Source organism: Onychostoma macrolepis, chromosome 12, assembly GCF_012432095.1.
Source record: "Onychostoma macrolepis isolate SWU-2019 chromosome 12, ASM1243209v1, whole genome shotgun sequence".
In the NCBI taxonomy this organism is placed as follows: Eukaryota; Metazoa; Chordata; class Actinopteri; order Cypriniformes; family Cyprinidae; genus Onychostoma; species Onychostoma macrolepis.
In genome coordinates this window covers 1,934,318-1,947,500 of record NC_081166.1, presented here as the reverse complement: position 1 = coordinate 1,947,500, position 13,183 = coordinate 1,934,318, and the positions used below count along the sequence as shown (strand labels likewise).

Below are 13,183 nucleotides of genomic sequence, written 5' to 3'. Positions count from 1 at the left end.
CGTCGCGCAACATCTTGTGTTCTTTTAGCGCAGTCTTTCTCTTCGGTCTGAAGTCATGACGCCTCTGAAAAGTCTAGGCCTGCGTTAGGCAATATTCAAATTAAGAATTGATCGCTTTGTTGAATAATCTGGATATGCATAAACAATAAGAGAGCATCAGAACAGGAAACTGAACTTTCTTGCTCTGATGCTGAACTTTGCAAAAAAATAAAAAAAATAAATATATATAACAATATAATAGCCTATTTTCCTTTTTGTCACGACGTTTTTCTCCGTTCTTGTTTGTGCAAAGGTATTGAGAAGGTAAGAATGATAAATGTATGTTAGCTGTGCGTTGGAAAAATACTGAAGACTTTTTAAACTTTATTTGTGTTGCTTCTGATGGTCAGGCTCAAAAAAATGAATAAATAATAAAAAATAAAAAAAATGACTATGAAAACTTGGTAATTCAATAATTTTGATGTTTGTGTTTGTATTGACTTAGAGTAACATGAAAGGACTGCTGTTACTGTATTTACTTTTCAAAGGTACGGTGTCTGTTTTTAGTTTTTTTGGGGGGCGTGAGACATAATGTTTACATACTTAGTAATACAATAATTAATATTTCCAAAATGCAGTATCATCATAAACTGTATTTGTGTGGCTTTCACTGCTTAGCGACACTCCTTAACCCGAATGCATGTTTAGATTTAACTTAATTGCTAAAATCACTACATTCAAGTGAAGTCCTATCTTTTTTTCAGGGCAAATTAGCCTACTACAGTAAACTGTTCTCATACTATTTATCTGTTTATATTCAAAGACCCTAACCAACAATTCTTACTAATGTATTATACAATACAGTAGCCAGTATCTTTTCAATAAATGTTTATAATATATACAGAGAGCTGAAAAAGTTGAAAGGTCTACTGGAATTCATGCAAACTATGATTAGTGTAGCAAGTGACAATAAATAATAATAAATAAATAAAAAAAGCAATTTATGTTCTCAAATATTGTCCCACAGGTGTGCTGTTGTTTGATGCGCTGGCATGGGAAGTGAGAATGCCAAAAGACATTCACGGCTTCAAAGGTTCCTGCTTAGTTATACCATGCTCTTACTACTACAGCTCAAACCCACCCCAAAACCCACGTAGAGTTGTGTGGTATCAGTGGGTTTCTTGGGGCTATCCTTTAGTTTACGATCCATTGTATCCAAAATATGTCATTAAGAAGTTCAAAGGAAAAACTGATTTATTTGGAAACTCAAGTTGGGATTGCAGTCTGCTGATCAAAAATCTGGATCAGGTCCATCATGGAGAGGCATTATACGCATGGATTGACCCTGAAAACGTTAGCTGGCGCACCTACAAGTTTTATGACGTCACCTCCACAATTCTTGTTGACGGTATGTAAATATTCTTTTGTTCAGATGTAATATAATAAACAGAATGTTATCATGCATTGGTGTGGATGCTAGTGTACAGTTATCTTTATAGTTGTCATTCTTGATGTGAACGGGCTTTAACTGTGATGTTTCTGTCTGTTTTAGCAAGTCCACCGCAGCCCAGCATCAAGATCTATGGAGGTGTTCAGATGGGGGACACCATCACTGTAGTGTGTTCGACTTTACACAAGTGTCCATACAGCAAACCGAACATCACTCTCAACAATATTGAAGGATCTGATGAAACAGACAGTGAGCATATTGAAGACGGCCTGTGGAAATTCAGTCTGACACGCACATCTGTCACAAATGCAGAAAACCTGACTATTGAGTGTACTGTAACATATTATGGCGGCATAACAGTTACAGCTATGAAGAGCAAAAATGCACAATGTAAGTTTTCTGTGCAGTTATGAAATGCTTGCTGTTGTTGTAGGTGTTATATTTATATTTTATCATTTGTGATACTTTCAGTTTTGCACTAATAATTATGACTAATCCTTTTAGCCCCTGGCGATGAAGAAACAGACGTACCCGTTCCACTTAAGCCTGATTGGCTTTACATCCTAGTGCCCTCGCTTGTGTGCATCCTTGCTTGCATACTTGCTGGTGTCATCATATACAAGAGTCGACACCGGTGTGTGTGTGTGTGTGTGTGTGTGTGTGGTTTGTTTCAAGCTAATACTTATTCGTCATTGTCTGAAATCTTTGCATTTCTCTTTATTGAGCATTTTAGTTCCTCACATTGTCATTATTGATTTTAGACAGACCCCTGGTGATGTGCAAGGATCTGAACAGAGGGTATGTATGACATGTTCACTTCTTTTCATTAAGTTGACAATACTGTGTTTTGTTAATTCAACACTTGCAATAATAGTTTTCTTAATAGTTATCTCCTCCATATTTACAGTTTATGGCATGTCCAACACGGAAACTCGGCCCTCCAAATTAAGTTTCCCAATTGTAAATATGACTTGAGAGGTTGTTCTGGTCCAATTTCTGACTAAGAAACTCATGTCAAGTCACTTCACCTTTATTTCTATAGCGCTTTATATAATACAGATCATTTCAAAGCAGCTCTACAGTGACAGACAAGAAAATAGTGATTCAATGATGCAAACAATATTCAATTCTGCTGTAAAGCAGCACTAAAAAGACAATAGTAAACAGTCATTATTCACTTGAAATCAGTTCATTGTTTAAACTCCATTCTGGTAGCACATAAAGCAGCATTAACTTTATAAGTAGAGTGTCAAAATAAAAGTCCCAATGCTGCTTGAAGACCTTTAGCTAACTGTTGCCGTATTTGTTTTATTTTTTTTTTTTTTTTACCATGCACCTCGGTGAGCCAAAATCCCACTCACAGGGTTCCCACGGGTCCTTGAAATCCTTGAAAATTTGTGAATCTGATTAAAAATTTTCAAGGCCCTGGAAAGTTTTTGAAAATAAACAAACATAGATACAGGTCCTTGAAAATTCCATATTATTCCCTCCGGTCCGCTAATTTCGCCAACACTTTGTGGCATATGCATACTAGCTTGCTTGATTTACGTTAGTTATGCACATTTATGCGTTACGTTAAGTGTTTCCTATGTGAGGTACTTTGTGTTGTTCGTTGCCATGACGTTCACACGCACACGAAACTACTAAGATGGTACCTCAGCGTTTCACAGAGACACCGTGAAACATTGCAAAAATAGGCTGAAACCACTGAAACGTGATGCCTGGAAAATGCAAGTTTCAAGATATTTGGCTCACCAAAGAAGATTACAAAGAATGGCTTGCCAGAGATCCAAAGGATGTAATGTTGTATTGCTTTGCTTGTTAAAATAATGAAAAGCCATGAGGCAAGAAAAACTTAAGAATATTCATATATCTTAAAACTTCTGGTTACATGAGCCTAAGCTCTTTTCAATAAAATCCATGCAAAAGTTAATATCAGATCATTTTAGAATACAGTATAGTATGTACAAAGTATTATTCAGTTTTATGCAAAACAGAAATACGACAAATAGAATATCAGATTTCTGTCATATGGACAAAAAAAAAAAAAAGCTTTTTTGCATAGTTGTGTTTGAGACATGAAAACTGTAACAATGTATCTTACAAGGTGACATGATGTAACCTTGCTCTCACTTGAACTGTGTCCCCACATTAAGTCCTTGAATTTGAGGGTATTGGACCTGGAAAGTCCTTGAATTTGAAGTTAACCAAGGTGTGGGAACCCTGCACTCAGTGCGTTTATTATTTATCTCTAATATTACATTAAACATTGGAAAACACACTCAGATTCAATAATAAATATTCATACTTTATTAATTAATTAATATTTTATTAATTCATTAATTAAATTAATATTTTATTGACTGACCTCTGGCTCTCAGTTTAATCTCAAAATATTCCATTACAGGTTACGATTATGAATCTTACCAATATGGATTAAGTCACTCTAATCGTAATGAACAAAACAAGGTTCAACACAGTTTTTATCTTTTTGATTATGCAGAACTGAAATAAAAATTAAGCAATGCTCAAAATAAGATGTATAGCATATACTTTCATAAATCTATTGTGACGTCAGTAGATTGAAATGACTTAAAATGATTTTGTATAACCATAAAGGAATGTGCATTATTTGCAGGTTGAGGCGTCGCTAGTGAGGGGAAAAGTGACATTGAGTCCCGGGGGGGGGGTCCACAACTATCCCTCAAGAGTGCTTTAGCGGCTTTAGACCCACTGTATGTCATATGTCTTTGAATATCAGTTGTAACACAGTCACGTTTTCCAACAGATCTTAAAAAATACTTTTTTCACAAACATTCAGACATATTTCTCGCATATTTTATTGACAAAATTGTAAAAATGTAATGTACGTTAAACGTCTGTTCTTTTTTTATTATATTTGCTTGTGATTTAATCCAATTACTTTTACTAAGTAATGTAAATATCGCCATCTTACTATGTAAGTATCGCCATCTAAATGAAATGTTTGAAACAGGATAACCAGATCTACAACATAAGTTTCATATAGTAACCAGATGTATCGCTCATGTGTGAAAACTAAACCCAATCTCCATTATACTCATACACACATGAGGCTCATAAACAAACACTGATTGTTGCCCTTCATGAAAAACTTTTCAGAACTCACAACCTTCATTTTTGATGAAAACACCATGTATTTTCTCACATTGAGAGCGGAGGACAATGAAATCAACCCTCGAATCGATTTAATTAGCGTGTCTGTTCAAGCTTGAAACATGTTTGGAGTTTGTCTGATTAACTTTATGAAGTGATTTTTTTAATGTGCAGGCTTTGCTTTATTTTATTGGTTGCTATTGACACAGCATGCATGTACTTGGGGTCTTTGAGACTCTAAACATGGACATTTAATGCATATTATCAAATAACATTAAAGCATCGGATTTATGCTTCCTGACAAGTATATTTGGAGCTATTCAAATGTTTTGTTTGGAGTCCCTTGGCCCAGATGGTTTATTAAAATGACTCAACATCCAGCTTTTGTTTAACATTATTTGCACCGCTTTGTACATAAATGAACAAAGCAGTGCATAAATTTTAATAAAAGGTCTCAGAAGGAACAAAAAGAACAAAAGTTGTGCTAGTAAACACCTGCAGGATCATTCAGGAGACAGAAACGCACACGGTCACGCTGGAAACCTTTTAATTAGCGCTAATTATCTTAGCAGAGAATGTGGAAGGGCGTGAGAGGGTTGGTGTTTGTAAGTGAGAGATCAAAGATGGTGTTCCTGATGGAGCGGCTGAGATAATGAGGCCCGGGAGAGATGATGCACTTCCGGAGCGAACGTATCGCTCCTGATAATGCCCCTTAAACTATTAGTGCCTAAATTATCCATTAGATAATGCAGATTTCTCGTGCTTTTACCTTCCTTTTGTTTCCGTGATCTTTAAGTGATTTTAAGTGGTTTCTGAAACAAGGATACTTTTCATTTTGCTGCTAGTTGAGTTCTGGTCATAGATGAGCAAAGTTTGAGCAGAGGCACTTTACATATTGCAACTGTTGTGTGCATTTATTATAATCCAATAGAAGTTAGCCATTCTCAGCTGTATCATAGTCAACATGTAGTAGATGTGTTTTCAGTGACTCCTACTGGCAGGCGACTGTGGAGATTGAGACACAAACGTTTGTCTGTCTGTCTGTTTCCATTTGTTAACATTAGTTAACTAAATTAGTTTACGGAAGCTTGATTCCAACATGGAATAAAAAATATGTATTACATAAAACATGCATAACAATATATTACATAAAACAGACATACAAATATATATATAATTTTGACTTGTGTCAAAATTCAGACCTTTTTTCTTGCAGTTCTGAGAAAATAGTGAGAAATAAACTCAGAATTGAGTTTTCCACAAAAAAAAAAAACATCAAGAATTGTGAGATATAAACTTGTAATTCTAAAACAAAGTAAAATTGCAAGATATAAACTAAGAATTGCAAGTTTATAAAAAAAAATTATGAAAAAAAAATTAAGAATTGCGAGATATAAACGTTCAATTCTAAAAAAGTCACAATTGCGAGATATAAACTCGCAATTCTAAAAAATATCACAATTGCTAGATAAACTAAGAATTGCGAGATATACACTCATATTTGCAAGATATAAACTGGTAATTCTACAAAACAAAATTAAGAATTGTGAGACAAACTTGCAATTCTAAAAAAGTCAGAATTGCAAGATATAAACTAAGAATTGTGATATATACATTCGCAATTTAAAAAAATCGGAATTGTGATATATAAACTAAGAATTGCAAATAAAAAAAAATGTAATTATTAAAAATAAGAACTTGCGAGATATAAGCTCAGAATTGCAAAATATAAACTCGCAATTTAAAAAAGTCGGAATTGCAAGATATAAACTAAGAATTGCAAGTTTATAAAAAAAAAAATGTTGGTAAAAAAAAATTAAGAATTGCGAGATACTGCATAAACTCACAATTCTACAAAACAAAATTAACAATTGTGAGACAAATGTGCGACTCTAAAAAAAATAAAAAAGGCAGAATTGCAAGATATAAACTAAGAATTGTGAGAAATGCACTTGCAATAAAAAAAATCAGAATTGCGATATTTAAACTAAGAACTTTAAGCAAATTTATTTTAAAAATGTATTAAAAAAATTAAGAATTTGCGAGAATTGCAAGCTTATAAAAAGAAAATTGGTAAAAAAAATTAAGAATTGCGAAATATAAACTTGCAATTGTACAAAAAAATTGAATTGCGAGATATAAACTCGCAATTCTAAAAACGTCAGAATTGCTAGATAAACTAAGAATTGCGAGATATACACTCATATTTGCAAGATATTCTGACAATTCTACAAAACAAAATATAAGAATTGTGAGACAAACTTGCAAGATATAAACTAAGAATTACAAATTTATAAAAATGTAATTATTAAAAATAAGAATTTGCGAGATATAAGCTCAGAACTGCAAGATATAAATTAAGAATTGCAAGTTTATAAAGTTTATTTATTTTTGTAAAAATAATTAAGAATTGTGAATTTGTTGAGACAAACGTGCAACTCTAAAAAAGTCAGAATTGCAAGATATAAACTAAGGATTGCGAGATATGCACTCTGAATTTTTAAAAATCGGAATTGCGATATATAAACTAAGAACTTTAAGCAAATTTTTTTTTTTTTTAATGTATTAAAAAATTAAGAATTTGCGAGATATAAACTAAGAATTGCAAGTTTATATATAAAAAATCTATTTTTGTAAAAAAAAAAAAAAATTATTGCAAGATATAAACTTTCAATTGTACAAAAAACTAAGAATTGCAAGATATAAACTTTCAATTCTACAAAAAAAAGTCAGAATTGCTAGATAAAAAGCTCCATCCTTATGAATCACATTGTAGTTTTGCACCTGTTCCTTCTATTATGCATACTATTTATAAATGCTTTAAAATCCAATAAAGCATATGAAAGTGTTTTCGACAATCTCTGCAGTTATACTCCAGTGGTTCATTTTGCCAACGCTAACAAACAATGAGCCAATCCTGCACGGCACGTTACTGCTGACTGTCTAAATAAGTGTTTTGCTGTCTGAAGATGCAATGCAGCACCCGAGAGAAAACTGCTCATGACCTGCTATTACCCTTAAGAGAACGGCAACTCAATTAGTCTAACGAGGGCCAACCGTAATTAAACTGAACACAGCAAAACCTGTCTCTGTGGATAACAGGACGCGGAGTTAGAGAGCAGTGAAGCTGTGAGAGAGAAAGTTAGAGATGTAAACAAAACTAGCTGTTGAAAAGCATGTCAAACACACATGCAGTTAAAAAACTGTTGTGAAGAATGTTGTGCATGTTGGAAATCGCCATTTTTATTTTTGGCATGAATTTTAAAACATTTCGCTACTTTGTTTTAGTGGATGTCTGTTTTTGTCATATCTCTCTGCTGCACTTCTGCAACTTGTAACATGAAAAAACAGCCGTTCATTTAGAAATATTCCAGGTATTTCTTCATTATTTCTTTAATCAAATTGTTTCAAACAAAATATGTTTTCTTGGAAATATTTTTCTAATTGATAATCAGTTAATAGGTTTTCTCAATATCACTTTCCATTCTGTTAATTTTTTTTAAATTAAAATCCTTTTAACTAACAAAAGCAAGTTGCTTAATGACGTCATTTTGGAGGGATTTGATGAATTCTGTTTCATGTTATATATATGTTTTGTGTTATATTAGTTGGTTTGTGTGTCTTTAAAACATTTGTTTTGTCTGATTCAGTGCTATGATAGTATCTCATGTCAAAAATTGCAATGAATAAATAAAAAATGTACAAAAATTCTAATTAACTTCAAATGCTAAATATTTTTTTAAAATTTAATAAATAATATAAAATAATTTTTTTTGATTCATTTAAATGTATATTTGCAAATTAAACTGTATTTCTAATATTGTATATTTATTACTAAATATTTAAAATGTCTCTCAAAGGTTGAAAATGATTAATTAGCATGACTGAAAAACAAGAACATTTCAAATTCATTTACAAAATGATCTCTTCCCAATATTTTGCATACTGAAAGTCTGTTGTGTTCCACACTCTCTGTTCTGGATATATATGCCTAAATTGTTAGTTCCACATTGCTTCTCCTGAACAAGCTACAATGATCTTGTACGGTTCCTGTTTAGCTGCAAAACAAAGCTCCTGCTGATCAGAGATGCACAAACATGGAAAACCGCTTCATAATGGAGCTCATACACCTTTTCAGCACAGGCCTACGTCTCCTCAAACACACGGCTTAATGAAGCTATGGAGAAAACAGCAGCCACACACCTCTGGAGACTGATTTTATTTGTGCAAATAAAAACCGATCAGGTTTATTGGTCACCCAGGGACTGAAAGAGACTTTTTCTGTAATTGCTGAAAATTCACATTCAGCAAGTCAGTAATACAGACTGAAGCTCTGGATTTACTGTCATTAGTTTGTTGTTCTAATAATTGTTTAAATATAAATCTAACAGCATTTAGTGTGGTTTATGCTTATACTTTGGTTTATGCTTAAAGGAATAATTCACCCACAAGTGAAAATGTGCTCACCCTCAGGTCATCCAAGATTAGGATGAGTTTGTTTCTTCATCAGATTTGGAGAAATGTAGCATTGCATCAGTGTCTCAGCAATGGATGCTCTGCAGTGAATGGGTGCCGTCAGAATGAGAGTCCAAACTGCTGATAAAAACATCACAATAATCCACACCACTCCAGTCCATCAGTTAACATCTGGAGAAGACAAAGCGTGTTTGTAAAAAGCAAAACCATCATTAAGATGTTTTAACTAAAATACGAGTCCATAATCCATAATAACGTTTCCTCCAGTGAAAAAGGCCATCTCCTGTTGTCTCTCACATCAAAATACCCCATTTTTATTTAGAGCTATTTTGGACTGTAAATGGTGCTTGATCTGTGCAGATTTCTCTCCTGATTCAGACCAGAACACTTTTTCACTGGACGAAGCATTATTATGGATTATGGATTTTCACCGGAAGCGATGGTTTGAAGTTAAAAACATCTTAATGTTGGATTTGTTTCAGCTTTTGTCTTCTCCAGATGTTAACTGATGGACTGGAGTGGTGTGGATTATTGTGATGTTTTTATCAGATGTTTGGACTCTCATTCTGACGGCACCCATTCACTGCAGAGCATCCATTGCTGAGACATTCCTCCAAATCTGATGAAGAAACAAACTCATCTACATCTTGCATGGAACAAGAAAAAATTAAGTTTGCCAGTAGAAAAATTATTTATTATCTGGCGCTATTTTGCTTCTCTCGCAGATGTTTTGATGTTTTAACTGTAAAACAGGACTGATTGTGAGCGTTTTTCTCTTTGGCGGTGTGTCTGTCAGGTGCTCGTCTCCTGTGGTTCCTGTCGAAGTCTTCAGCTCCTGAGACAGGAGATCTCACACTCTTCACACGCAGCCCATCTGTCAGCCGCGGCTCCATGATGAGCTCTGTGTTCTTCAGGGAGACGGGCTGCTAAAAGCTTTTCAACACCAACATCTCACCCTGATCCCACAGAAATCAAAGAGAGCAAATCTCTCCTGCCGAATCGCGGCAGATGTGAAGGAAGGAAGAGCGAGACTGTAGCTGATCAAAGCAGAGTTATTCACATCCGATCACAACACAAGTATGTGTGTGTTCATAACTGCTTATGATCATATGCAGATATTACAACAGCATACAAATCTGCCTTGACGGAACATGAGTAATGTCATCTTTCCATATCTGCTGCATTTCTAAGCTTATGCATAATAAATAAACATCAGAAACAGATACGGCAAAGAATGCTCAATTCACAATTAAACTATATATATACAGTGGTGTGAAAAAGTGTTGGCCCCCTTCCTGATGTTTTATTTTTTTGCATGTTTGTCACACTTTAATGTTTCAGATCATCAAACAAATTTAAATATTAAAGATAACACAAGTAAACACAACATGCAGTTTTTAAATGAAGTTTTTTATTATGAAGGGAAAACAAAATCCAAACCCCCTGTGTGAAAAAGTGCTTGCCCCCTAAACCTAATAACTGGTTGTGCCGCCCTTAGCAGCAACAACTGCAATCAAGCGTTTGTGATAACTAGCAATGAGTCTGTTACAGCGCTGTGGAGGAATTTTGGCCCACTCTTCTCTGCACAATTGTTTTAATTCAGCCACATTGGAGGGTTTTCGAGCATGAATGGACTGTTTAAGGTCATGCCACAGCATTTCAATTGGATTTAAGTCCAGACTTTGACTTGGCTGCTCCAAAACCTTCATTTTGTTTTTCTTGAGACATTCAGAGGTGGACTTGCTGCTGTGTTTGAGATCATTGTCCTGCTGCAGAACCCAAGTGCACTTGAGCTTGAGGTCACAAACTGATGGCCGGACATTCTCCTTCAGGATTTTCTGATAGAGAGCAGAATTCATGGTTCCATCAATTATGGCAAGTCATCCTGGTTCTGAAGCTGCAAAGCAGCCCCAGACCATCACACTACCACCACCATGTTTGACTGTTGCTATGATCTTCTTTTTATGAAATGCTGTGCTGGTTTTACGCCAGATGTAACGCGACACACACCTTCCAAAAAGTTCAACATTTGTCGCATCAGTCCACAGAATATTTTCCCAAAAGTCTTGGGGATAATCAAGATATTTTTTGGCAAATGTGAGACGAGCCTTTGTGCTCTTTTTGGTCAGCAATGGCTTTTGCCTTGGAACTCTCCCATGGATGCTGTTTCTGCCCAGTCTCTTTCTTATTCTTGAATCAGTTCTTTAGATGTTGTTCTGGGTTCATTTATGACCTCCTGGATGATTCGTCTTTGTGCTCTTGGAGTAATTTTGGTAGGCCGGCCACTCCTGGGAAGGTTCACCACTGTTCCAAGTTTTCTCCATTTGTGGATAATGGCTCTGACCATGGTTTGCTGGAGTCCCAAAGCCTTAGAAATGGCTTTATAACCCTTTCCAGACTGATACATGTAAACTATTTTGTTTCTCATCTGTTTATGAATTTCTTAAAATCGCAGAATGATGTGTTGCTCTTTAAACATGCTTCACTTTGTCAGACAGGATCTATTTACGTGATTTCTTGATTCAACAGGTCTGGCAGTAATCAGGCCTGGGTGAGGCTAGTGAAACTTAACTCAGCTTTCTAAAATACTGTGGTTAATCACAGTTCTTTCATGATTTAATAGGAGGGGGAAATTAATTTTTCACGTAGGGCCAGGTAGGTTTGGACAGCTTTTTTCCCTTAATAAATGAAATCATCATTTAAAAACTGCATTTTGTATTTACTTGCATTATCTTTATGTAATATTAAAATTTGTTTGATGATCTGAATCGTTTAAGTGTGACAAATATGCAAAGAATTTAAAAATCAGGAAGGGGGCCAACACTTTTTCACACCACTGTATATATATATGTATATGTGTGTGTGTGTGTGTGTGTACTGTGTATATTTATATATATATATATATATATATATATATATATATACACACACACACACACACACATATACACTTATATACATATATATATATATATACTGTATATATATATATATATATATATATATATACAGACACACTGTAAAATAAATTAATTTACTCTAGCAACACGTATTAGTAAAGCAATGCCACGATAAACTAAAGCAAAGATTAATATGTGGGTAAAATTGCTTTAAAGTATATTGTACGTTCAGACACAGCCAGAATGTGTGCGCTGAGAGACGCATTAAAATTTGTCGTCTTAACACAGTAAAATTTTGCATCTTTACACGCACTAAAGAAACGTGGCGAGAACTGATGTCTTAACAAGGCCAGAATGTGCTTGTCTACACATACAAAAGAAACATGTTCAAAATTGACGCGTTAATGCAGACAGTGTGTGTTGACATGGTCAAGTTCATATGTTTCACATGTGGCCTCATCTGCTTTCCATATGGTCATTTCAGAAAGGTGTGTGATTCACTTATCTGAGGGTTGAGAGAATACAGAGTTTAACCCTGTAGTAATATTTATTATAAAACATATATATATATATATATATAATTTTACAAATTCCTTTTAAACAGTTTTGGCCCCGTCCACCTTCCATATGACCAGCAGGAGCCAGTGATGGTGTCACTGTGACCTTTTGACCTCATCTGCCACGTGTTTTCATGGCAGCAGTAAACAAAGACTCCAGAGACTGGAAGGAGACATGGATGGAGATGCATGACCTTTGACAGACGGACTCCTGGGAGAAACACACCCGTGAGAAGCACAACTCAAACTCTGTGTCAGGAGCGATGATGGTCATTTTCCTCAAACGCTTATGGATATTTCATCACAGGCTCTTTATTTCGGACATCCCGGTATTGTTAATGCTGTTAGAGAGGTTTAGTTGGTCTCCGCCGAGGCGGATGGGTTGAGAGGTTGTTGGCGTCGGTAAATCCTCATGTGCTCTTTGAAGTGAATGTCAAGGGAGATTTATGCTGTTAACACTTTGTCTCTATGTGAGAATGAATAATAATGTCAAACACAGAGCTGGTTAGTCATCGGCAGACGTGGAGACAGGAGAATATTTACAGCTCACTTAATAACTCTTTTTTATCTGGAGTCCGAGCTCCTCATGTTACCAGATTGAATATATATATTTATATATATATAGTGCTGTCAAATGATTAATCGCATCCAAAATAAAAGTTTTGTTTACATACTATATTAATGTG

At 34.8% G+C, this 13,183-nt stretch overlaps 1 protein-coding gene across 5 annotated transcripts in view; it reads left to right on the top strand.

Annotated features, from left to right (window-relative positions):
* The window catches only part of LOC131550889 (sialoadhesin-like), a 12,927-nt gene extending 215 nt beyond the window's left edge, over positions 1-12,712 (top strand). The window contains exons 2-7 of one of the 5 annotated variants that reach the window (XR_009273647.1): positions 1,007-1,387; positions 1,532-1,819; positions 1,934-2,063; positions 2,191-2,227; positions 9,837-10,117; positions 12,545-12,712. Coding sequence is in view for 4 of the 5 variants with exons in the window: in XM_058793389.1 (XP_058649372.1) it covers positions 1,045-1,387; positions 1,532-1,819; positions 1,934-2,063; positions 2,191-2,404 (975 nt within the window). In the remaining variant the exon portion in view is untranslated. Of the gene's footprint in view, positions 1-1,006; positions 1,388-1,531; positions 1,820-1,933; positions 2,064-2,162; positions 6,989-9,836; positions 10,204-12,544 lie in introns of those variants that run through there. The other 4 variants (XM_058793390.1, XM_058793391.1, XM_058793389.1 and 1 more) reach the window with 4 other exon arrangements.
* The last annotated feature ends 471 nt before the right edge of the window (positions 12,713-13,183 follow it).